At 35.9% G+C, this 23,881-nt stretch overlaps 1 protein-coding gene and 2 long non-coding RNA genes across 6 annotated transcripts; 2 read left to right on the top strand and 1 right to left on the bottom strand.

The window, feature by feature from the left end:
* Nucleotides 1–2,474: 2,474 nt before the first annotated feature.
* On the top strand, nucleotides 2,475–13,694 carry LOC18437413 (serine/threonine-protein kinase BSK2). Of its 4 annotated transcripts, none has more exons than XM_006847623.4 (11): nucleotides 2,475–2,667; nucleotides 2,791–3,124; nucleotides 3,584–3,804; nucleotides 4,012–4,147; nucleotides 7,541–7,674; nucleotides 10,778–10,883; nucleotides 11,160–11,245; nucleotides 11,422–11,610; nucleotides 12,096–12,254; nucleotides 12,820–12,933; nucleotides 13,091–13,694. In XM_006847623.4, the coding sequence occupies exons 2-11, from the start codon at nucleotides 3,046–3,048 to the stop codon at nucleotides 13,367–13,369; spliced, it is 1,503 nt and encodes a 500-aa protein (XP_006847686.1). In that variant the 5' UTR covers nucleotides 2,475–2,667; nucleotides 2,791–3,045; the 3' UTR covers nucleotides 13,370–13,694. The 4 variants fall into 4 exon arrangements, 3 of the variants coding, with proteins under 3 accessions (XP_006847686.1, XP_088712199.1, XP_088712198.1); XR_016047832.1 differs by having other exon boundaries at nucleotides 2,478–2,667; nucleotides 11,393–11,610; XM_088856072.1 differs by having other exon boundaries at nucleotides 2,480–2,667; nucleotides 7,522–7,674.
* A 1,288-nt stretch (nucleotides 13,695–14,982) lies between these two features.
* On the top strand, nucleotides 14,983–19,860 carry LOC110007568 (uncharacterized). The gene is made up of 2 exons (XR_002281515.2): nucleotides 14,983–15,314; nucleotides 19,116–19,860. It is a non-coding gene; the product is annotated as an uncharacterized LOC110007568 (long non-coding RNA).
* LOC148778927 (uncharacterized) lies at nucleotides 17,780–22,144 on the bottom strand. The gene is made up of 2 exons (XR_016047833.1): nucleotides 22,021–22,144; nucleotides 17,780–17,842 (listed from the first exon to the last, which is right to left on the bottom strand). It is a non-coding gene; the product is annotated as an uncharacterized LOC148778927 (long non-coding RNA).
* Between the last annotated feature and the right edge of the window lie 1,737 nt (nucleotides 22,145–23,881).

The raw sequence follows: 23,881 nt of genomic DNA on the forward strand, positions 1-23,881 counted from the left end.
CTTCTAGACCATCAATTTTAAAGATCTTCAAGTTTCTATAGATCTACTTCTGTTACTATTTTTTAAGCTTTAAATCGTATAATTAAAAAATAAAAATATATTTTAAGGCTATCACAAAGATTTCTATATTGAAAGCATATTTTTCGATACTATTTGAAGGTACGTTTTATTTTGATTGTTTAGAGCCTCGACTCTGTACAAACCTTATTGTTTTTTAATTATAATATTTAAATTTTGTATATATATATACATATTTCACATAAACCAATAGCGTGGATTCAAAAAAATCACTCCCAAAACAGAGAGGGAAAGATAGTGTGGATTCAAGAAAATCTGTGTCCCCCAAAAGAGAGAAGAGAGAGAGAGCAACCCCATAGTGTGGACTCAAGAAAATCACTGTACCCCAAAAGTTCCCTTTAGAGAATCAATCCAAATCATACACACAGGCCCTCTATCTCCAAAGCTTTAGTGAGTCACATAGCTTATAAAAGGTGCACACGACCCCCTATGTTACCTTTTGTCCTTTGATTTTCCTATCCTTTTTAGCATCCTTTCCCTTCAACCAATTATTAAACAATGGTTTTTGCTACTCATTGGTCAATACTTTTTCTTCTTCTTTTTTTGAAAATTAATAGATTGAGAGAGCCACACACACATTTTAGTTATGGACGGCAATAAATATATTTTTAAAATATAATTCGATCTTAATTTTTAGAGAATATATAACCTGTAATATAGATATCATGATTATAAAAATAAAATAAAATTGAAAGCTAAAAATAATAATTATCTTAAAAAAAATATTTGAACCGTTAGTTACAATTGTTTTTAGATGGACCACCTATTTTCATCCATAATGGATGCTTTATACCTCTTGACCCCTAAACGCGGTCCAACCGGCATGAAACAATGGTTCTTTAGTTAAAAGTTTGAGATGCCCAATCACTTTTAAAATAACAATTATATATGCTTAAGTCCAAATTGACCATTACAACCCCTAAAGGTACCTTGCCTTAAAAATATAGGTAAGTGAAAAATGCAAAAGTATTTTGTAAAATCAGAGCTTTTGCATGTCGGATCTTACAAGAAAATGAAATTTTAGTGCCAGAAACTTTTAAATTGATCGCCTCCATCTCTACAAAAAAACAAATGCATTTGAAGCTATGTAAGTGATCCATCTTTCAGATCGTTTGTTTCAAAATTTATAGATCTGCTAAACATGCACCATTTTTTAAGCTTCAAATTATATGATATGGTTGGGTTGGGTTGGGTGGGATAAAGGGGGGGAAAATAGATTTGCAAGCCATCACAAAGTTTTCAGTGATGGATCAAATTCACCTAACAAGATTTTTAGATGCAATCTACAAGACTTTAAGTGGCCATCACAAAGTTTTCAATGTTGGATCCAATTCATCTAACAAGACTTTGAGATGCAACCATTCATCTAACAAAACTTTAAGTGGTAAAGAGTATTTTATCAAGAAAAGGTGAGGACTAGAGGGTGATTAGGAGAAAAAAAGTTGACAATGGTTTACCTTGTCATTGATGGTTATCATCGCCACAAATTATTAAGAATTAACATACAATCATTCTTGAGAATATACAACCATTCTTTTTGCTTTTTTCTTTTTTCTTTTTAGCAATGAATAATTTACAACCATTCTCTTTTCATTTTAGCAATGAATAATTTACAACCATTCTCTTTTCCTTTTAGCAATTAATAATTTACAACCATTCTCTCTCTCCAAATATTTGTGCAACTTCTTTCTTTATATATATTGGACCTAAACCCTAATCAACTCAATGCATAGATTTCAGGGAAATTTTTGTGATTAATTTTAAAATTTTTTGTAATTTATTCTCGTAATTTTTGTGATTTATTTTTTATTTGCTCATGAACCGTATTTATTTTGGACATTGAAAATTTGAAATTCTATAAATCAACAAATTTGGATATTGGACATGACTTCAACCACATCATCAAAAAAGTATCCTTAGTTCGGACCTTAAAAGTCCAAAATTTTGTATTTTAGATATTCGTCGTCCGAAAATCAAGTTGAAACTTCACAAATTTTGAACACAACTAATTTTGGATGTCCCATGCTTTAGAATATAAATTAATTTCTAAAATATTTATTTTTCAGATATTGAAGATCCAGAATATATAAAATTTATAGAAAAAAGAGATATAAATATAAAATTGAAAACTTTTAGATAAATTTTATATAACTATATATTAAGAGGTATGAGATTAATTTTCTCTAAATTTAAAATATATTTCTCGCACATACATATTTGATTTACAAGTAACAAACTATTTGTTTAGTGGTAAAAAAAAAAAAGGAAAGAAATTGTCTTTATAGTTTGTACATTTTCTTGGAAATGACATAGATTATTTGGAAGTTTAGGGGCATTTTAGTACTTTTACCAGCGTCAAACACCTGAATCTTAGGGTTCCTAACTGTAATTAATTTGACTGTTCCACTTCTTCCAGTGCATTACGTTTTAGAGAGAAAAACCGCCACAGTGTATACTGTATATTGTTGTTTTAGAATTTAGAGAGAGAAAGCTCGAACTGAGTTAAAACCGGTGTACAGAAAACTGTCTCTTCTCTCTCATCACATGCTCCCTCATGCAGTCATCATGTGACCATCTGCTAAGAAACTGGTAACGTACTGAAACCCTAGAAAATCTCCACAACTCATTACTTTGCACTTCAAACTCTTTCACTTTCTCTCATAATCCATGTTCCAGGCTTAAATATTCGCATTGATGTCTTGCATTTTGCAGGAATTCCATTATGATAGGGCTCAGCTAAAAGCTGAATGGTAGTTATTTACAGTTAATTGGTTGAACCTTGTGAAATTAGTTGAGCTGTTGCTGTGTTTGTTCCTAGAGTGAGAAAGCGGATTTTGAAGGCTTTTCAAAGTTGAATTCGGGTTTATTGGTGAAACGTAGGATGTTTCATGGGATAAATTCCAATGATATTCAAGGAAGAGTGAATAAGGTTTGATTGTATGAGATTTTGGGAGTGGAGGGATAGATATGGGGTGCTTTCCGTCAAAACCAAACAATTTTCGAAGTCCTGATGGTGAATTGTTAGAGGCAGAGAAACCAGATCTAGGTAAATCTCCATCCTTTTTTGTCTCTGTAGTTGTTGGGTTTTCTCATTTTCCTTCGTTCTTTGCTTACTGTTTGCCCTTTTTTTTTTTTTTTGAAAAATATCATGAAGTTGATTATGCACTGGTATCTGTTATTTAATCATTGTTTTTGTTGGGTTAATTATAGCTCTGGCATTTACCTGCTCGGTGCTTGCTTGTTCTTCTACTGTTTTCTTTTTAATTTTTCTTCTGGGATGTGTATGCCAGTTTTTTTATATGAATTCTATTTTGGTTGGTGCGTATGGTTTTTGTATTAGCAAAATGCATATTTTGTTTCTGGTAGTGTATGAGCTCTTTCTCGATTTTCCAATTCCTTTCATGTATGGATCACATTGATGAAAATAGGTGCATGCTTTTTGTTATTCCTTTGGGTTAATTTTTTTAGGGTGATTCTCTTGAATTTTGAACTTTATGGTTTTTAGCAAATGGGGATGGGGTTGAGGAAGATAAGGTTGCGGCTTTCAAAGAGTACGGTCTTGCTGAGCTGCGTGCTGCTACAAATGGGTTCAGTAGAGAGTTAATAATATCTGAGAGTGGTGAGAAAGCTCCCAATGTTGTTTACAAGGGGAAGCTCGACAACAATCGCTTGATCGCTATCAAACGTTTCTCAAAGGAGTCATGGCCAGATGCACGACAATTTGCAGTAAAATTTCCCTATCCACGAATTGGGTGTACAATATTTTTAATATTTTGTATTGCTAGGAGTTTATGTTATGGTTCTTAAGCAAATTTTTATTCTTAATCTTATAAAATAATGGGAATTTTTTAGTGCAAAATTCTTATAGATATTGTGCCCATACAGTAACGAGAAATATGTATAAAATGTGATTGATTTATTTTAGATAAACAGGCTGAAGCTGCAGGTGTTGGGAAGGTCCGGCATAAACGGTTAGTGAATCTGATTGGGTGTTGTGCTGAAGGAGATGAACGGCTCCTCGTTGCGGAATACATGCCTAATGATACTCTTTCCAAGCACCTCTTTCACTGTACGTACTATATTCTTGTTGATTTTATTGCTTTATAGACTTTTCTTTCTGAGCTTACCATGTTGAATTGCTCACTTAACTATTTGAAGAAAGTGCCAATAAGAGTCTATTGCTTGGAAAATAATATGAATCAATAATTTGATGTTGTAAGTTCCTGTTTAATATGTAATTCGACGTTGGAGTTTTGTATGAATTGGAATTTTGAATTTTTTCTTTCCTTTTTGTATGCATGATTTGGGAGTCAAACTTTGCAATGGACTAGATCCTCTCTGATCCTTAGAAGCCTGAAATGTAATGGGAGTGCAAGAACATAAAAGGTATCAAAGTTTGGATAGGAATGTATCGAGAATCCAATTCCAGAAACAAGATGTCTTGAGAATCACTTAAGAACCAGTAATTTTGGAAGCTGGAGTAGGGTCACTTTGGTTATGTCTTAAATGTTCTATAAGGAAATAGCTACCCCCTAAATTAGTTGCTCTACATAACACTTATTATGGTTCTGGAATGGTAACAATAAAAAATAGGTTCCAAAAGTTGGAATTTGTGATTTTTAGGGTGACTTGTTTGAATCAAACTGGGAATCTATAGTTATTGGGAAAACTCATGTCCCTTCAAGACCATTGGCACTCTGTTTATCTGAAGTGGAATAGTATTCTCAGAATCATGATGTACTCTCATAGGGCCTCAGCCGAACTGTGAGGGCTGTCTAAGACCCAATTCAAAGTGCTCGGGCTTCTAGTTTTCTACTTATGCCAAGTCATACATCCTCTTGACAACATGAAGACCTTCCTAACTCCCCCGAAGCTGCTCCTCTAAATAACTCTTTACTCCTGAGTGTCTTGAAATGCTGTCTAAGTTGAGCTTATAGCCCCTCAATTGGCATTAACATGAAGAAACTTTCCTTCACTCTCTTATTATTAAGAAAATTATTCAGAGAAGTAAGAAGTCCGTGTCAATTGAATCCTAAAAAAAAAAGGTCCTAAAATAAAGCATTATTTTCGGATGATTGAACTATTGTGTTCAAGGGTATCCTGCCAGCTTTCTAGTTTAGAGCACATTACTGGGTTTTATTAACTTTTAGGTAGCGATTCCCATGGTCAATACTCTTAGCGGGAATCATTGGATATTGTCTATGAAATGCCCATCTTCCATGATGACAAAGCTTTGAAACCAACTAGTGAGAAAAGGTGTGGATTTCATTAGGATTGTAATAACCTTTCTGTGATTACTGACCACCTATAGTTTCTTTCTGGCCTCCTTAGATACTATATTTGAATAGGAAAGGCTTGCAAAGTATCACTTTAGGACAAACACTTGGGTGGGTTAGCTTAGGGTTTTACGCTTTAAGGAAAAGCTCTCAATGAGAGGCTCTCATTCTCTGCACAGTTCATTCACCTGAAGGGCCTTGAGAAACTCCTTCCATATGGCTCCCTTTGTCACATTCCTCCCAACTCAGTTGTGCACAGGGTCTCTGCTCATTGCAATGCCCTTGAACAGTCTTTCCTCAACTGCTGCAGAGGGGCCAAGTCAAGTTGGTTTGACCCATGAATAAATTCTATTATGAAAATCTTGGGTTTGGGTGAACGTTTTTAGTTTATAAAATCAATATGCCAAAGTTAATACCAAGATGAATCATGGGTTTTGTTTATAGTTACCGGGATCTCCCAACCTAGTTGCCAATGCATTCTAGAATCTCACTCCGGTGCTCCAGGATAGAGATCTCCATGGGATTGCTATCTGTAAATTTGGATATCTCGATCCCCACATTTTAGGAGTCGCTCGTAGCCCCAAGGGGCAACACGAGGCCAAGAAGATGATTCTTTTGGATCTTAATTGCTATCATACTCTCTCGTTCTCTTAATTCTTTTGGAAGCTGTTAAGTGTAGAAATGTAAATAGAGTATATTTTATCAATAAAAATCAGCTCCTTTATATTATTACCAGTTATATGAGGCGCATCATCATAACATTTTTATATTGTATTTTGTGGGATTATTGTTACATAAACTACACCTCAACAGGATATAGAAATATTAGTTAGTAATCAATATTAGTTATTAATCAAATAAATTTAATTGATAATAGTTGATTTTCTGTTGCCCATTTTTTGTGCCCATTTTTTTAATTTTTTTTTTAGGTTATTGGTCTTTTATGTTTAATAAATTTTCAATTTTTATTTCTTAATCAAATAATTGTAAGGAATGAGGTCCCAATTTAGGAGCTTCTAGCATGTGACACTTTCTTGCTCTGGCTCCCACTCCCAATGACTGTGGAATTGTTGCAGTGTGTATTCCCTTTATCGACTTGGCATCAAGTTCAAATCTTGGTACAGACATTTGTTTGCAATACTTGAGAAACTTGCCGAGTTTCTCTGAGTTGATAAGTTGAACGGGTGAGCTACACTCATTTTTGACATTTCCTGTATGGGGATGAAGTTTAAGCTTTTGAACAGTGAGAAAGAGTAAGGCCCTGGAAATTTGACTATTAGGCTTTTTCAATCAGCTAGTACTTGTCCTTTGGTTCTACATAATTATGATTGATAAAGGAAAGGATCTATTTAGGATCCATAATTTAAAATGTTGAATCATCAGCTACTGTTTTGGTTTTGTAGTTTAGAAAATTTTCAGGCTTAGAATTGTCACAAAAATGTTATCATGTCTATCTGAAACTAGGGGAATTGCTTAGCAAAAAAATAAATATGAAGGAATTTGTTCTCGAGTTCCAACATCCAACTCATCCAACTCTTATAACCTTTGGATCCTGAAGATTCACATAAACTTATTTTTCTTGATTAGCCTTGCTCTTCCATCCATGTTAAGCTCAGGAAATCTCTATAGTTCTATCATGTGACCCTCTTGCCACAGCTAAAACTTCCTTGTCCAATTGCTGAAGTGGTTTACCGTTAACCATTGCTGAATGCATGGAAAAAGTATAGCAGTTTTCTTATGGTTGTCATGTACGTGCTCAGCATGATTTTTGTAATTTCCTTGACATATCTATAATGTGCCTACAATCTAAAAATTGAATTATCTGTGTATGTGTTTTTCGGATAATTAAGTGGCTTTTTACATATTCTTCTACAATTCTCTCCTTTCACCTTAAAGTATGGATTACCTCTTCATTTGACATGGTATGGTTATGGTTACTGCATTTGATGATTATTTGGGGGTACTGCATGCATATGGATGCAATCTGCTAATGCTTTAGAGAGAAATGAATTTTAATGTGTATTCGGCATGTGTAAGTGTTTTAAATTCACTCACATTTGCTCAATTAATCTGCTACAGTCTTTTGCACTTGAACAGTTAAATGTGTGGTATACTGTGTTTGGCATGTTTAAATTACTATAATAATATGTAAATATGCATCGAGTAGTTTTTCTGCTCTGTGATAGGGGAGAAGCAGCCAATGCCATGGGCAATGCGTTTGAGGGTTGCATACTATATCGCACAGGCACTAGACCATTGCAACACTGAAAATCGGAGAATATATCATGATTTGAATGCATTTAGAGTTCTTTTCGATGAGGTAAATTTGTTTGCTGTAATTTGTTGATGAACAAAGTCGAGCTATGTTCTCTTGAATTTGCGTATCTTAATTAAGGTCTTTTAGTCTTTGTTACTCTTGCCAATTGGTTCTACAGTAACATATATAGTGATCAGATTCATGAGTCAGCATATGAAGTTATGAATTGCAGGCTCCAAGAAGCAAACTCAAATTGCCTCAATTTTTTATATGGGCATTGATAATCTCATCTTCTTAGACTATCCACCCAAAATAATCAGCAGCATCCAATGTTGAAGAAGTCGGATGTGGCCACCTAGGCAGTTTGGGGGCACCTAGGCGTACCTCCCCCTCCTCCCAGGGAAGGGGGGGTGTGGCGGATTTCTTTTGTAAAAATATAAAGACAAACATGTAAAAATATAAAAAAATATCAAAAAAAAGAAAACAAAAAAGTAACATGTAAAATAAAAATATCAAAAAAGAAAAACAAAAGATTAATCAAACTCTAATTCAAATCTTGTATTGCACTGCGCTTTTCAAATTTCAAAAGAAATTCGATATAGGTTCAAACCGTGAAATATTGACAAAACATTTCAAGCTTTCAACTACAAATATGTAGTAATATAATAAATAAAAAAAACAAGTAAAAAAAATCAAATGATTCAAATCGTAATACATTATACCAAAAAAACAGAAGAAAACCGTGATTAAAATATTGTAATGCACTAACCTTTTCAAAATGAAACTGATAACGGCCCAAACCAGTGATCTTCAGTCACTGAAAGTACTCTTATGTGACCACTCCAAGCTCCAAAAACTACTTCGAAGTAAAGTTGAAATTTTTTTTGTCTTGTGAAAAATCTCAAATCCCAAGTTTTTTTAATGTTTTTCTCTCTAAACTAGAATGTCCCCCTAAATCCTTCCCCCCACCTTTTTCTGTTTTTTTTTTTTTTTTTTCTTGGGCGTTAGGGGGGGATCTCGAAAATCCCCAAGCCTATAGCATTTTTCCGCCCTCAAGTCCCTTTCATGGGGCGACGCCTAGGCGCCTGTCTTAAAGTGAGCGCCACCTAGGCAAGCGCCTAGACAGATGGCACCTTGGTGGTCTGTCTAGGTCAGTGTTCACAAAATCGAACCGGAACGGTTAACCAAACATGTGGCCAGAAGTGGTTTAACTGGCCTAACCGGTAAACCGACCGATTCAACCGTTCTAATCGGGCAAGTCATGGCATGGTCAAAAAAGTTTCCAAAAAATTAAAAAAGATACAAAAAAAAATCTATTAAAATATGAGAACCATACAAAGAAGGCAAAAGTTTATATAAGGTTGCAACCTTAAAATGTAGAATTACATATGCGCCTCAAAAATCTATCGGAAAATGTTGTTTTAATGTTAAAAAACCCTCTAATTGATCATCTCGACATCGAGATGAGATGTATGAATATGAAAAAAAAAAAAATTGTTGAGTACCAAAAATAGTGCATCTTGCAACAAATTATCTAGACCATCCATTTTCAAGATTTTCATATGTTTATAGCTCTACTTGATTTTAACCATTTTTGGAGTTTAAAATTTTATAATTAGATATGAAATAGATTTTAAGATAAGCCCAATACTTTTTTTACACCAACATTACATATTATGATAAAATTTGGAAGTGCGCCTTAATTGGATTGTTTAGGGTTGCAACCTTATAAAAACCACACCCTACGGAGGATGATTAAAATAAAACACATTCAAATGAAGTTGAAAATTAATGAAAAAATGGAATTTAAAGGTGCCTAGGGGTATTTTAAAATTTTCTAAAAAAGATGGAAAAATATAAAAGTGAGTATTAATGACCAAAACAATTTATAATCTTTACCATAATGTAAAGAATATTAAAAAAGGTATTCAAATCAAATTCCTTATTTTTGGGATTTTATATACATTTTTTTAAATTTATTTTTTAAAAATACTGGTCAAGTACCAAAACCGCCTTAAACCGGAACCGGCCAGTGGCCGGTTCCAATCTAATCTAGCGGTTATCGATTAGATTGCCTGGTTTTTCCAACATGGGTCTAGGTGCTGCGCAGGAGTTTTGGCCTCCCGGCACCTAGGTGGCTGGGCGGCCAAATTTTCAAACTATAGAAGCAACTAAAAGTGAGGTGTCTGGCCATCAGATTTGCCAAATTCAACCCAGTTGTTGAAGTAATGTTGTTGTGTTAGCCCTTTGCATGCCTGTACGTCCACATACTCATAGAAGAAATGGAATTCTTTTGTTTGAACTTTTCATGACTTTTTATAAAAACAATCTAGACCTTTTTATATTAATAGGGGAGCATATACTGTTCTAGGTCTGATCATGTGCTTCCTTATGAGCATTGGCCATCCAGTGTTACAATATTTTAGCCCTGGGCTGGTGTTGCGTGTGACACTTGAGGAAACCTTGGTATATTAAAAGCAAAAAAATAGCTATGAAGAGGCTCATGGTGGGACTTGAACTCAAGCCATTTTTGGCTGTACCATCTCCTATTCTACTGCCTCCCCATCCGTTTCTTATGTGGTATAGGATGGAAAATTATATCACATATACTAAAAAAGTAATATTTTATTTTTAAACAACAATAATACAAACTTGTAAAGCTGTATTGGTAGTTTTAGCTGAAGTATTTAGACACTTTTGACACTTATGGACATTCGGCGTTCGTGTAACACTGCTGTAATCTAGTTAAATATTGGAAATTTGATCAAAAGGACGGAGCTTACCAGTAATGGTTACATTATACTTACATTATAATGGTAAGACATCCTGCTCTTGTGGTATGTCTCCACTGCTCCTATTCCCACCAATGAATGCTCATTTGGGAGGATAGCTGAAGTTTTGACCTTTGTGAGTATATTGTTGCTACAAATAAATGGAAATAATCATGTAACAATCTGATTCCATCTTCATTACAATTTGACACGGGTATCTGATTTGTTATGTTACCGATCTTGGGAATGGTCAAATAGCTGTAATTATAAAAAAATTAGAAAGAGGTCATGCAGCCCTTAACTTCTGTGTTGTTGAGTATGTCTTTTAAAATATTTGGTTTCAATTAGATTTAGTTCCCTTGGAGATTTCATGACACTGTCTTGTACATTCTCAGGATGGGGATCCTCGTTTGTCAAGCTTTGGAGTAATGAAAAATAGCCGAGATGGAAAAAGCTACAGTACCAACTTGGCCTACACTCCTCCTGAGTTTCTTCGGACAGGTTGATATTTATGCACCCATTTTCTCATTTCAATCCCTAGATTCACAGGTGCAGATATTAAAATTATGTTTGAATACAGAAAATGCCATCTTGCTAAAAATCGAAAAAGAAAGAAAAGTTCACCTTGCTAGATCTTGTTTTCTTAGAGTCATTATGGTTATATACTAATTTTTTCATTTCAAATTTATACAGAACTGTTGTGTTGATAAGTTATACTGGGTCAGTTGATAAGTACTTTTGTCTTGAACCCTCTTTGATTAGGATTTTCTTATGCAGGCAGAGTCACTCCGGAGAGTGTAGTATACAGTTATGGAACAGTTCTTTTGGACCTTTTGAGTGGAAAGCATATTCCCCCTAGCCATGTATGATGCAATTCCTCTGGAACTTGTATAGCTTCATAAGTTTGTGTTACGGAAAAAAAAATGATTTAAAGTCTACTAAGTCCCCATTTTGTCCTTCTCTTTGTAACTTGGTTGGATGAGCCAAAAATTTGGATCTGAAACCTGTAGGTTGGATCCTATGGCATTTTCTGATGCAGGCTTTAGATTTGATAAGGGGAAAGAACTTGCTGTTGTTAATGGACTCATCACTAGAGGGGCAATATGCAAGTGAAGATGCCACAAAGTTAGTGGGTCTTGCCTCAAGATGCCTTCAGTTTGAACCTAGGGACCGACCAACTTATAAGTTTCTTCTGACAGCTATTGCTCCTCTTCAAAAGGAAGTGGAGGTATATCCCTATCTTTGTTTCTTTAAGTGTCTTTATGTTATCCATATAATGCAATATCAGCTTGGAAATATTGTGTTGATGATTTCATATTTCTTGTTACATTTTCTGAACAATGAAATTTGTAATATAAAAGGTTTCAGAAATTATCAACAATTACAGGCATATTACCTGTTGTATTCTATCTGAGAAACACATTCTTGCAACTTGCAACTGCGCTGATCTCAAAAATCCTATTTGGGCTGATTTCTTGGATTTGTTTTCTTTTGGAGCTTCGTCCGGAGTTCATTTAGTTGATTAATTAATTTATAGTTTTATTAGTAATGCAATAAATAGCAAAAAGTCCTGTACACTCTGGAAACATATTGTGCTATATGACACCATTGTGTGCAGGTCATATCCGAGGTTTATGTGAATTGTTTTCACACAAAAACACTGGTTCTCATAGTTAGAGACATGATTATAATATTGCTTTCTTTTCTGTGTAGGTGGCATCACATGTTCTGATGGGCCTAACAAAAAATACAGTGGCTTTGCCTATAATGCTTTCTCCTCTTGGAAAAGCTTGTGCCCGGATGGATCTTACAGCTGTACATGATATTTTACTTAAAACTGGATACAAGGATGACGAGGGTGCTGAAAATGAGGTGAGTAGTCAATACTCATGAGTCGTATATTCAAAATTGATATGTATATTATGGTATTATTTTTTGTGAGAGTTCAAATATAAAATAAAAATATTATTTATTAAAAATGTACAACAAGGTACCCGGTGTCCTATTGTTCAAAATCATGTGATCCTTTGCGGAGTTTATAATATTTATGCATCACTTTCTCTGGGACCAAAGTCTTGATTGATCCCTATTAGACCTAGGCCGTAGTCATCAGCACGGTCTCCAATCAAGGCAGTGGCCGAATCCCTTGCTTCTTTAACTTTTCGGGAAATAATTAATTGTAATCAAAGCATATTGTCGGTAGTGAATCATTTCCTTACAAATTTGAGGTTGTCATGCTTACCTATTAATAGTTTACAATAACCATAATCCCTACATTTTGATGTCTTATTAGTCCTAGAAAAAGGCACAAAGTAATCTTCTACCGGAAAATTTTCCCATAGTGCTTGGGATGTCACAAAAACTAAGCTGCTAAGACTTTTTTGGGTTTGGGCACAATCTGAATCAGTGAAATTATGTTAAATTGTGGTGTGTAAAGCTGTCATTTCAAGAATGGACTCAACAAGTTCAAGAGATGCTGAACACAAAGAAATTTGGAGACATCGCATTCAGGGACAAGGACTTCAAAACCGCCATTGATTACTATTCTAAGGTGTCACCATCCATTCCCTTTCACTGCCCACTCTTCATTCCATACAACAAATAGAACATGCTCATTTCCACTTGGACCATCAATAACAAATGATGGTGGTTTTCCCAAAATTGGGAAAAAAAAAACAAGAATAAAAAATTTTTGATTAATTTTGCAGCTCGTGGTGATCATGTCAGTGCCTTCACCGACTCTATTTGCAAGGAGGGCACTCTCATACTTAATGAACAAGCAGCCGGAGCTTGCTCTAAGGGATGCTATGCAGGCTCAGGTCTGCTTGCCCGAATGGCCTACCGCCTTCTACATGCAGGCACTTGCTCTCTCTCACCTTGGAATGGACACCGACTCTCAAGACATGCTCAATGATGGCGCTGCCCTCGAAGCCAAGAGACACAGCAATACCACTTCTTGGCGCTCCTCCTCTGTCAACTCTTCCTAGAGACAGAGGGAGATCATAACCTCTCTTTCTAAAATGTTTTTGTTAATATGGAGGTGAGAGAAAGGGTGGGGGAGATGTAAAAAGATGTGTTAGGGGGGAGGAGGCCTTTCTCTGTTTTTAGGTTGTTTGAGAAAGGGAGAAGCCCACCTTTTGTTTCCTTTCTTTCTCTTCTTGTATTTAAGTTTTTGCGTTGTTATTTTTTTTTTTTGGGGGGGGAGAGGGAGAGCTGAGGGGGATTTCTTTGCCTTGCATTTGCAATGGTTGCAGGGAGGAAAAACATGTGAGAATGGTATTATTCATTATTTAATCCCCATCTGTGTTCAAAGTTTGCAGTGATGGACAACGCCAAAAATCAGATGTTTGTCCTACTTTCTCCACGAACTTTTTATCATGAACACTAAGAAACAAATATGCTGTAAACACATCGTGTAATATATTAATGCAACCATAAGAGCATCCACAGATGGGACGGTGGCAATCGAGCCATCATCTAACAGTTGGTCCACTTTCAGTCCGCCATTTCCATCTGCAGATCAACAATTTATACACACCATCCATTTCATCATCATCGGTGGATATGGCTGATGGTACTATATAATGCAGCATGAGCAACCAATGTGCATGACATAGCTACAGTCAAAGCTTAGTCTGTAGGTGAGCCTTTCCTCCATGGGATGACATACTTACGTTTAAAGGATAGGTGAGCCTTTCCTCCATGGAAAAGTATACAAAGAGACTATTTACTTTTTAATATGGGACACAATCATATTTGACGGTTAGATTTTGAATCGGCAAAAGTTCAAAAAAATTCTCGAGAAATCTGCTTGAAGGGGTGTCTTTTTTTAAAAGCATTTTTGGACATTAAGGAAGGTCGATGCCATTATTCCTAGCAAAACGATACTGATCATGACCTTGCACTAAAGGTGGACATTCATATTGTATACTTTATTCCAAAATGCCCAAAAAATGGCATCATTGCTTCTCATTATTTTTATTACAAAACAATAATAAAAAATAATGAATTTAGCGTAAGGTCCATATTTTTCTTCAGTGTGGTGCAAGGCGTAGGCTTTATAATAAAGAGTAGATCCGCACCTTAAAACCCTAAAAATGCTCTTTTAGCTTAAAAACCCCTGGCTTAAAAATTTTTATTTACTTTTAATTATAAAATTGTAAGTCTTGAAAATAGTCTAAATACATTTTAAAAGGGGCTATCTAAAGCTTAAAACTTACCTTTGTTGCGTGTGTAATTGTTGAAGTCGAGATGCTCTCTCCCTCTAATAGCAAAAGATACTCTGTTCTTATGGGAGGAGAATGTTCATTTACTCCCTGAAGTAAAACCCACCTTGAAATAATGTTAGCATCCCAAATTTTGGGTTTTCAACTTATAAATTAGCCTCAATAAAAACAATTTAGAATTTATAATTGTACCTTTTATGCACTTGGAAAAAAAAATAGTGACTTGAGATTGAACAGAGACATCTAATTTTTAGATGGTGAGATACAAGTGTTAAAAAATTTAAAATTTAATTATCATTATTTTTTTAAAATAATGCTAATTCTTTAGTGGTTCCCCAAATTTCAGATCGAAAAAATTCTCAGGCAGGTCTTCTGACCAGGGAAGCTTGCATACAAGCTCTTTTTAACATAAGGTGATCCAAGCTATTTTGCCGGGAACAGAACAGCAATTTCCGGCAAATTTTCTGATCCCGAAATTCGTTGTCCGAAAACTGTCCTGAATTCAAAATTCGAATAAAGTTAAAAGGTCGGTTTCTGTCCACATCAGCGGCGACGCGAATTACCAATCCCAAGTCTTCACGTGTTATAGTACCCCATTTAATTTAATTTAATAATAAAATATGAATTTTTTGGGACTTTAAAAGGTCCGGCGTTTACTCTCAGTGAAACTCCTATCGCTCGTATTGTACGGACAGCTTGTCTTCAGGTAACTAATATGCCATCAATTTTGATTAATATTTGTGTGTTTTTTTCCATGTTGTAGCTAAATTTTCTCATTTATGGACTCCAATTGCTTATTAAGCAGAGTAATTACTGGTATTCTTTTCCATTTAAGGACAGCTTTGTACAGCTGGGGGGATGCCCTAATTTCTTTGAATATTGATTTTTCTTCCATTTAGGGCTCGTGATTCATAATCACTCGTGTTTTCTTGTTTTCTTGATTTGTTCAAATCTCAACAAATATGATCCATAGCCGTTCTCTGAAACTCCTTTTGTTATGGGTGCTTAGCTGTTTTATTGCCAGTATTATTAGCTATGATCAGAAAGTGTGATTGCCTAAGTTTTAATACTAGGTTTTGTAATGGACTGTTCATATCTCTATGAATTTGAAAATTCTCAAACCAGACTCGGTTCTTGTATGAGTTCACTGTTAACAATGGCTTAACATCTATCTAGTAGACCATCGCTTTTCTAACACTTTTTTGACTGCCCAAGACTTGCCCGGTTAGAACAGTCGAACCGGCCAGTTTACCGGTTAGGCCGGTTGAACTGCTTTCCAGTTCGATTTTTCCTAACTGGTGCGACCACACTTGAATGGTTGCAATTAACAGTAGAGCTCATATGGCAGTACATTTTCTTACTGGTTGAGAGTTCAACATCTGCTCCTAATCAACCTCATACTTTTGGATGTATCATTTGACCGCATGCCAAGCCTGGTATCTTTTGAGGGTGGACTAGAATATATCCTCAAACACCTACCATGAGTCTTTGAAGCAGTATTTAAAACCTGGGCTCAGGCTCTGACTCACCAGGGTCCCTAGCCCGAGACACAGGCTGATTCAGCCTTCTCGGGCTGCCCAACTTGACTGAATCTTGATCAAGAAATACAAACATTTATGCATTTTTTAGGATTTGGGTCAGACTCACTCTAGGGTTAGTTATCCGGACCCAGCACCTCTCCAAGTCTGAGTGACAGGTGACTCTGAGCCCGAGGCAGTGATTTTTAATCTCTGCATTAAAGTAATAGATTTGGACCTTGCATGGATGTAAGTTACTTGGATTACTGTTTTGATGTTTTGTTCATGTTGTATGGGAAGTGTGAAAGATATAAAGGAAACACAGAAGTTCGATAATATGAAACAGAGACACAGAAGTTTGATGATATGAGGTAGTGAAAGGAACACCTCCTAGAACTGATTGGCCTGATGGGATGTTCAAGGGACTTTCCATGAAAGAGAAACTAAAGCGAGATGCTTGAGGTATTTAGGTTTAGGATTCTGATTGGGGGATCAAAAGAATAAAGCATACGCCATTCTTCTAGATGTCAATTACATGGATTTCCACATGTAAAGACTTTTAAGTAGAGTAATACCCCCGTTATGCTTGAAGATCAGTGTTCGAATCTCATGAGTTGGCACTGGTTTATTTAGTGAAAAAAAGACTTTAGTAGAGTAATACCTGTAGAAAGAAATGATGGTATTCTATGGTAACATGAACCATATTAAAAAGAGCTTCTGCTCAAACAAAATCCATAAGCTATAGAAAGATGAAGAGGTGTAGCTCTTGTACGGTCTCGATTGTGTTTGTTCTTCCTTTAAATAATACCATTTTTCTATATAGTGTGAGGTTGTGTTCTTTAATGACTAATTCCCGGTGGTTTTATGGAGTTCTGAAATTCATAAAACATGTGTTCACCTCCAGAATCATTGTGAAGATATCTTATGGTTGTTCTATATTAAGTTGGATCAACTTATGGAAAGAAAATTATGCTATTCTTGGGTTTGAATTTCATGAGATAGACCCTAAATTGAGAGAAGAAACGTGATCTATGGATTTCTCCTTAGAAATTAGAGTGCTTCGAAGCTGGACCTTACATATCATGAACATCATGGTTAAAGCAAACTCTACTGGAAGTGTGTGTTTGTCTGTTGTATGCGTTTCTGCAGTACAAGGCATTAGTATCATTATTTTGCAAGAAGACAAAGAATCAGAAATTTATAGTCTTTGGAAAATGTAGTAATCTGCCTGGTTGATATTAGCTTAATCCCAATTTTTTGTAAAGAATGTGAAAGAGTATTAGATTATCCACATTCTGTTTTCACATATTTAACAGTAATCAAATCAAGTGGCAGGCTCCTTTGTATGAAAGGGAGTCATCTGAAATTCTACCATGGTCATTTGTTCCCACATCTAATCAATTGGCAGGCTCCTTTTCCCTGTTTTTGACCAAGGAAGCCAGCATTGTGTAGAATCCACAGTATCATCAGCCCTAGAAGAAGAGACCCTATAGCACTCACTATCATCTCTTCAGTTTTAAAAGGAGCACAAACCTTAAGCATGACGGTCAACAAGTTGGGAAGCTGTCTTGATGGGCTGCATTTGGGTTGGTATCTGAGAGAATGATGCCCTTGGGGAGATTTTATACATGTAGCATTGCTAAAGATGTGGGCGTGGTTTTGGTATACCAGGAATTCATTTGCACCGCATTGTCCTTGAAAGCCCTTCCTGTCCCACCTTGACGTAGACGTGGTACCCTGGGTTAGGATTTAGCAAAAGAAGAGAGAGGGAAGATCCAAAACTAGAGAAAGATAGAAAAACTAAAGATTAAAAAAGGAGCATTTGCTGCTCTAGGGTTTTGAATAAAAGTCCATAACAAGATCATCCAATGTGCTCAGATACAAAAACTAGAGATAAACGAAGGAGCATTTGCTGCTCTAGGGTTTTAAATAAAAGCCTATAACAAGATCATCCATTATGCTTTAGCACATATCTTGTATAAAAAAATCCTAAAAAAAATTTAATCTTGGGCATCTAACTAATCTAATCATACCCATTTATTATAAAAGTCTTCTTGTGAATAAAAATGCATAAAAGACTCTAGAAATTACTACTTATGCCTTTAAGTGAATAAAATGATTGAAGAAATAAATAAAAAAACATAAGAGGACAGATTCGATGACTAATTTTCCAGTTTCTCTAGTAAAATTTAAGCTTATCTCTCTTGTCTAGATACTCGAGAGCAGTATTGCTGCATCTCACCCCTAAAGCTTCTTTGAGGGGCATATATAGACTCATCTAGAGTCTAGTGAAGATAGGATCATGATATGAGACGCAAATGAGACATTTTAATATGCTTTCTCATGTAGATTCCTTTAGTGAGTACATTCTTTGCATATTTTGTTTTGGTAGGCCCTCACATCTGAGATCTGACTTGAAAATTAGATGATTGCAAATTGCGACTATAGCAAGGAGGGGCTGGATAGGCGTCATTTTGGCCATGGGCACCAAAATACATTTGAGATCAATTCCATTCCGTCCCTTAAGAATAACTCTTTCTTATGAGTTGTGGTGCTCACTTAACTGTTGCATTCAGCCAATTGCAATACTTGAAAACAATAGGGTGATGCTTGGTCAGTGTTTATTGGGCGTCATGTTCTATGGATCTCGAAATCACCTGCCATCACAAGATGACAATAGTAGGTTTGTCCTGTGTTTACTCTTTTTGTACTGTAAACTCATACAAAGAAGAGTTATTCCTTGCTTCTATTTTGATTTTTGGAAGAACTTAGTTTTAGTATTGTGGTTGTATAACTGCTGCTCCCCAAACTATTTTTCTTTTTATATGTCCAATCATTTAGTGGTTTTGAAAGCCAATTGTCTGCTCTATTTTCTATTCTATAATATACAGTTAAATGAAAATGGCTGACATGTACAAATTGAAAATTCTAAAAACCTGTGTAAAATAACAAAATTAATGCCCACTAACTCTGACTATTATGGACTACAGAGAGAAAGGAGCTTAAAATTCAAAAGGTCCTGAACATTCCATGGAAACCATACTTCCGAGCGCTGAAGTTTCCCAAGAGAAGGCTCGTGAGTCCCTCATTGCAATCTCACAGTTGGATCCAGATAAAAACCTAACCCTAGCTTCTGACCCGTCATCCAAACTCCTCATCAATTCAACCGCTGCCACGGACAAAGGAAGTGGTGGGGCAGAAGAATACAGGCAGAAGCTCATTTCCATATCCTATACACAGTCGCCAGAAGACCACAATAAGATCTGATTCTGACCGCTACTCACCATGAGGTTAGCTTGGTTTTCCTTATGACTTTTCCAATATACATATTACCCTCAACTGGTTTATGCTTGGCATCTTAGCAAAAGAAATCTACAGGTCTGGATGCAAATAATGGTTGTTTGGTTTTGTAAAATTTGTTGATGTTGGTTGTCTTAAATGATCAGACTCGGCTTTCTTTCACAGCACTGAGTGCGCATTGGCCCTGAAAACATCATTTGAGGCAATGCATGTAAAGGAACGTTTCTTTGGTTCTTGGTTCTCTCTCTCGTGCACACACACGCACGCACGCATATGATGCATTGACTTATGCATCTCTTGTAGCTTGATGCTTATGACTGATGTTACACTTGGCCGTGAATTGCTTGAGGTTGTGGGATTGCAAAGATCATTTTCACAACTGCCTCGTTGCTTTTGTGAATAAATGGATAGAAACAACCACATCTTACTCTTAAATGAAGTGAACATGAGAAAAGAATGAAACAGGATAGTACCAGATGATTTACATTAACCAATCAACTCTTCTACATGTATTAAGTCACAGTTAAGTGTTGAGACACATGGCATTCAACTAGAGTAGGACGCTATGGAGCAAGAGGTTTTAGGGTAGGGTACCTATTGATGGGGCTTTTACAAAGTGGAAGTTCAAGGTAATCTACCTCCTAATCCATTTTTATTTCTATCTTATTTCCAAGGTAATCTACGTCCTAATCCAACTTTATTTCTCTCTCTTCAAATAAATACTTGCTCCATTTTATTAAAAATATAATATAATAGGAAAGCAAATTGAAAAAGGAAACTCCCCCGTTAATGAATAATTATCTTTAACCAATCTTATGAGTAAGTATCTTAGATGTAATGCACATTCTAAGGGGGACTAATGCTTTAGAGTATGCTAAGGAGTCTTTCAGCAGCTAGCTTTTTATTGTGTGTGTGTGTGCGTGCACGTGCGTGCGTGCATGCTTGGCTTAATGAAAAATGTAGTGGAGGTCAAAAAGGGTGCAATTACATTATAAAAAATCTACGTTGTATGATATAAAGTGTAGAACCATCAGACAAAGAACTGGTGTAGTGACCACAATTCCCTATCTGGTTCGTGATTTCTCAATATTGGGCTAACGTAAACTTTTTTGCATATATAGTTATTTGGGAATGACCGACCCCAATTAGTTGAGATAAAGTTCGAATGATGAATTATTTGGGAATGATGTTGTGTATTATGGATGTACTTATTCATGAGGATATATTAGTATGCATATAATGCAATAAGTTTGCTTTATTGGCATGAGTGATCCAAAATTTTGTGGTCCCTAGCTTCTTAGAGTGAGCCATCACCACACTCTTTATTCTTTAGGAGCTTGTTGGTATCTGGGATATGCATTCATGTTTTCAAAGCGCAGAAGGGAAATGGCATCTTTTATCACTTGGAGGAGAGAGAGAGTAAATGAGACACTCATCCCTTACCAAAAATATCCATTGGAAGTGGGCACCTTTCAACCAACAAAGGTATCCAAGAGCAATGACATAAGACTTAGTTTGGGTTTGCCAACTTTTTTTATCAGACCTTGTGACAAAGCATAACATCACCACTTCAATCGGCTTTCCATCCCCATCCCAAATTGAGTCTAGTCACCTGGGTAAATTAGGGTTTGAACTTTAAAACCACTTTTGTTCTCTCTCCTTGTGTGGATGAACAACCTGTAGGTGGGTAAATTAGGATTTGAACCTTAAGACCACATATGTCACCATATCTCTCTCTCATTGTTTGAATGATGGCAGTCTCTCTGGATGGGTGAATTAGGAGTTGAACCTTAAGGCCACTTATGTCACCATATCTTTCTCTCTCATTTTTTGAATGATGGGACTCCCTCTAGATGGATGAATTAGGACTTAAAGCTTACAACCACTTGTCACCATATCTTCTCGCTCCTCTCTCTCTCTCTCTCTCTCTCTCTCTCTAGATGGGTGAATTAGGATTGGAACCCTAAGACCACTTACACCCTATTTTTCTCTCTCCTCATTTGGATGGCTAAGCTGGTTGACTTTTCATATCCTCTGTGACCCAATCTTTCTCCCTCTTTATGTCAAGTCTCCAGGGCCTCTCATCTTTCACTAGATCTCTCTTTGATGATGACTAAACAATGCATTCTAATCTTTTTTGATCTTCCATTTTGACTTTTATTTGGATATCCATTATCCTAAGTTACAAGTTTGAGCTTGTCTCCTTGTTTCAGTTTCTTTGTGGTTAAAGTGTGTCCTTCCAGGTGGAATCCCACTATGGTGTCTCTCTCTCTCTCTCTCTCTCTCTCTCTCATCTAACATGATCAAGTCGGTTCCAATGTCTCCCATTATCAATCAAATCACCCATATAACATGATCAAGTCGGTTCCAATGTCTCCCATTATCAATCAGATCACCTTTTGGTCTTCCCTCCATATCTAGCACCAGACAAACCTCTCTCTCTCTCTCTCTCTCTCTCTCTCTCTCATATGAAGTAACTTAAATATTTGTACCCAGTTCCTCATGAAATAACTAAAAGAATGGGGAAAGAGAAAAGTTTGATAGGGATGGAAAGGCAAGTCTTTTCAATGATAGCTATGGAGAAAGGACACATACCTTATTCTGGCCAAACTCCTCTTACATCATTTTGCATCATCTTGTAAGATGGTCTAGCACCCAATGAACCATGGTTTTTCATAGTCCATCTGGCATTGGGTTTACCAAGAGCATAGTATGGGTGGCAACTGACTCAGCCTAGGCCGGGCCAGCTTGGCCCTATTCGCCATAGGCTCTGCCGAGGTTAAAGAGGCGCTAGCCTAGGTCGAGCCAAATAAAAAAATGAAAAAAAAATAATAAAAAAGGTCGCAGAATCAGGCCGGCCATAGCCCATCCTCCATCCGGCCCTACCCTTGGGTTGTGGTTGCCCAGCCATGGCTTGACCTTGGGGCTACATTTTGTAGCGTAGGCTCTAGTTTTTCAAGGCTGGGCTGACTGGGCCACCCGGTCCATTGCGACCTTTAGGGCCTAGTTCTTGACAACTTCTTTGTCCTTTCCAAACTCCAAGGAATGTTCATTGCAAGACTTAAGTGAGTTGAATCAGTTATTTATGTAATCAATCAGCTATTTATGAAGGGCCTTGTTTGATTCAATAATTTTCAAGTTGCATATTTAACAAAAGAGTGCCGTTTGTATAGAGCCTAGGGCCTAAACAATCAAATTAGAGCCTACTTTCAAATAGTATCGAAAAATGTGGTTTCAATACTGGAAATCTTTTTGATAGCCTTAAAATATATTTTCATCTTTATTTATAAAGTTTAAAACTTCAAAAATAGTGTAGATCAAGAGATCTATGAAAACTTGAAAATTGACGGTCCAAAAGTGCGTTACAAAATACACTATTTCTAAAACTTGAAATCCATTTTTTTCTCATGCCCATTCATCTTGATGTCGAGATGATTAGTTTGAATATATTTGGGCATCAAAACAACCTCTTTTACTGAAATTTTGAGGTAGGCTCGAATTTGATTGTTTAGAGCCTCGGCTCTCTATAAACTTTTCCCTTAACAAAATGTTGTATAATGGTAAATAAAAAGAAAAGAAAGGCCTGAGAACATTTGGTCCCCCTGCTCTCAGTCAATGGCCTCCCTCATTTTGGGGGAAGTAGTGTCATTTATTTCGCCTCAAATTTGGCACACATATTCTTTTAATAATGAGGAAGAAGATGGTAAAAAATCTCTAAATAACTGCTTTGGAAAATGGACTTTTACGAGAGAAAATATAGTGAATGTCATTTTAGGAAAGAAAATCAAGAAAAAAAAAATCAAGAAAATCAAGAAAATCCAATTCATGGATAGTGAAAATCGAGAAAAAAAAAAAATAGAGGACTAGATTTTTCTGCCCAAGAAATGGATGACTTGCTATTGCTGTGTTCAAAAAAAAAAAAAAAAAAGAAATTCATTGCGCATTTTAAAAAGAAATAGATACACTTTGGAGCCGAAAATATATAAGCCAAATTTGGGGCAGAATAAATATGCCTTGAGGTTTGCAATTAGCCTAAGGGTGGATGTAATATTTGCCCAGAACAAAAAAAAATCAAGAAATTTCAATTTAGGAATATGATAAATTTGGTCAATCATCATGGAGAAATAGGGAAGAATAACCAAAGAGACAAGGCCACATGAATGAATGAAGTGATTGTACTCATCTCTCTCGGGACTTTAAAACAATTTGATCGTACTCATCTCTCCTCTCTCCCTCTCTAAAACGCCACTAATAAATAAAGGGCTTTATATGCACCTCTATCTCCACCAATGTATGTGTTTTTGGAGATATTCACCAACTTAATTGTAATCGGATAGTTGAGAATGAGTCAATAATAATGTCATATATTCATTATAATTTGACTTGTAAACAATTCAAGAATATGATAAATTTGGTCAATCATCATGGAGAAATTGAGAAGAATAACCAAAGAGAC

This window comes from Amborella trichopoda, chromosome 13 (genome assembly GCF_054954075.1).
Source record: "Amborella trichopoda isolate Santa Cruz 75 chromosome 13, AtrichopodaSantaCruz75HAP2 v2.0, whole genome shotgun sequence".
Classification (NCBI taxonomy): domain Eukaryota; kingdom Viridiplantae; phylum Streptophyta; class Magnoliopsida; order Amborellales; family Amborellaceae; genus Amborella; species Amborella trichopoda.

Excerpts from the sequence above, each read along its gene's own strand:
- LOC18437413 (XM_006847623.4), top strand. The coding sequence starts at position 3,046 with ATGGGGTGCTTTCCGTCAAAACCAAACAATTTTCGAAGTCCTGATGGT. Across the intron at positions 10,884-11,159 it reads TCCTGAGTTTCTTCGGACAG|GCAGAGTCACTCCGGAGAGT; the intron begins GTTGATATTTAT and ends TTTCTTATGCAG. Across the intron at positions 11,246-11,421 it reads AGCATATTCCCCCTAGCCAT|GCTTTAGATTTGATAAGGGG; the intron begins GTATGATGCAAT and ends TTTCTGATGCAG.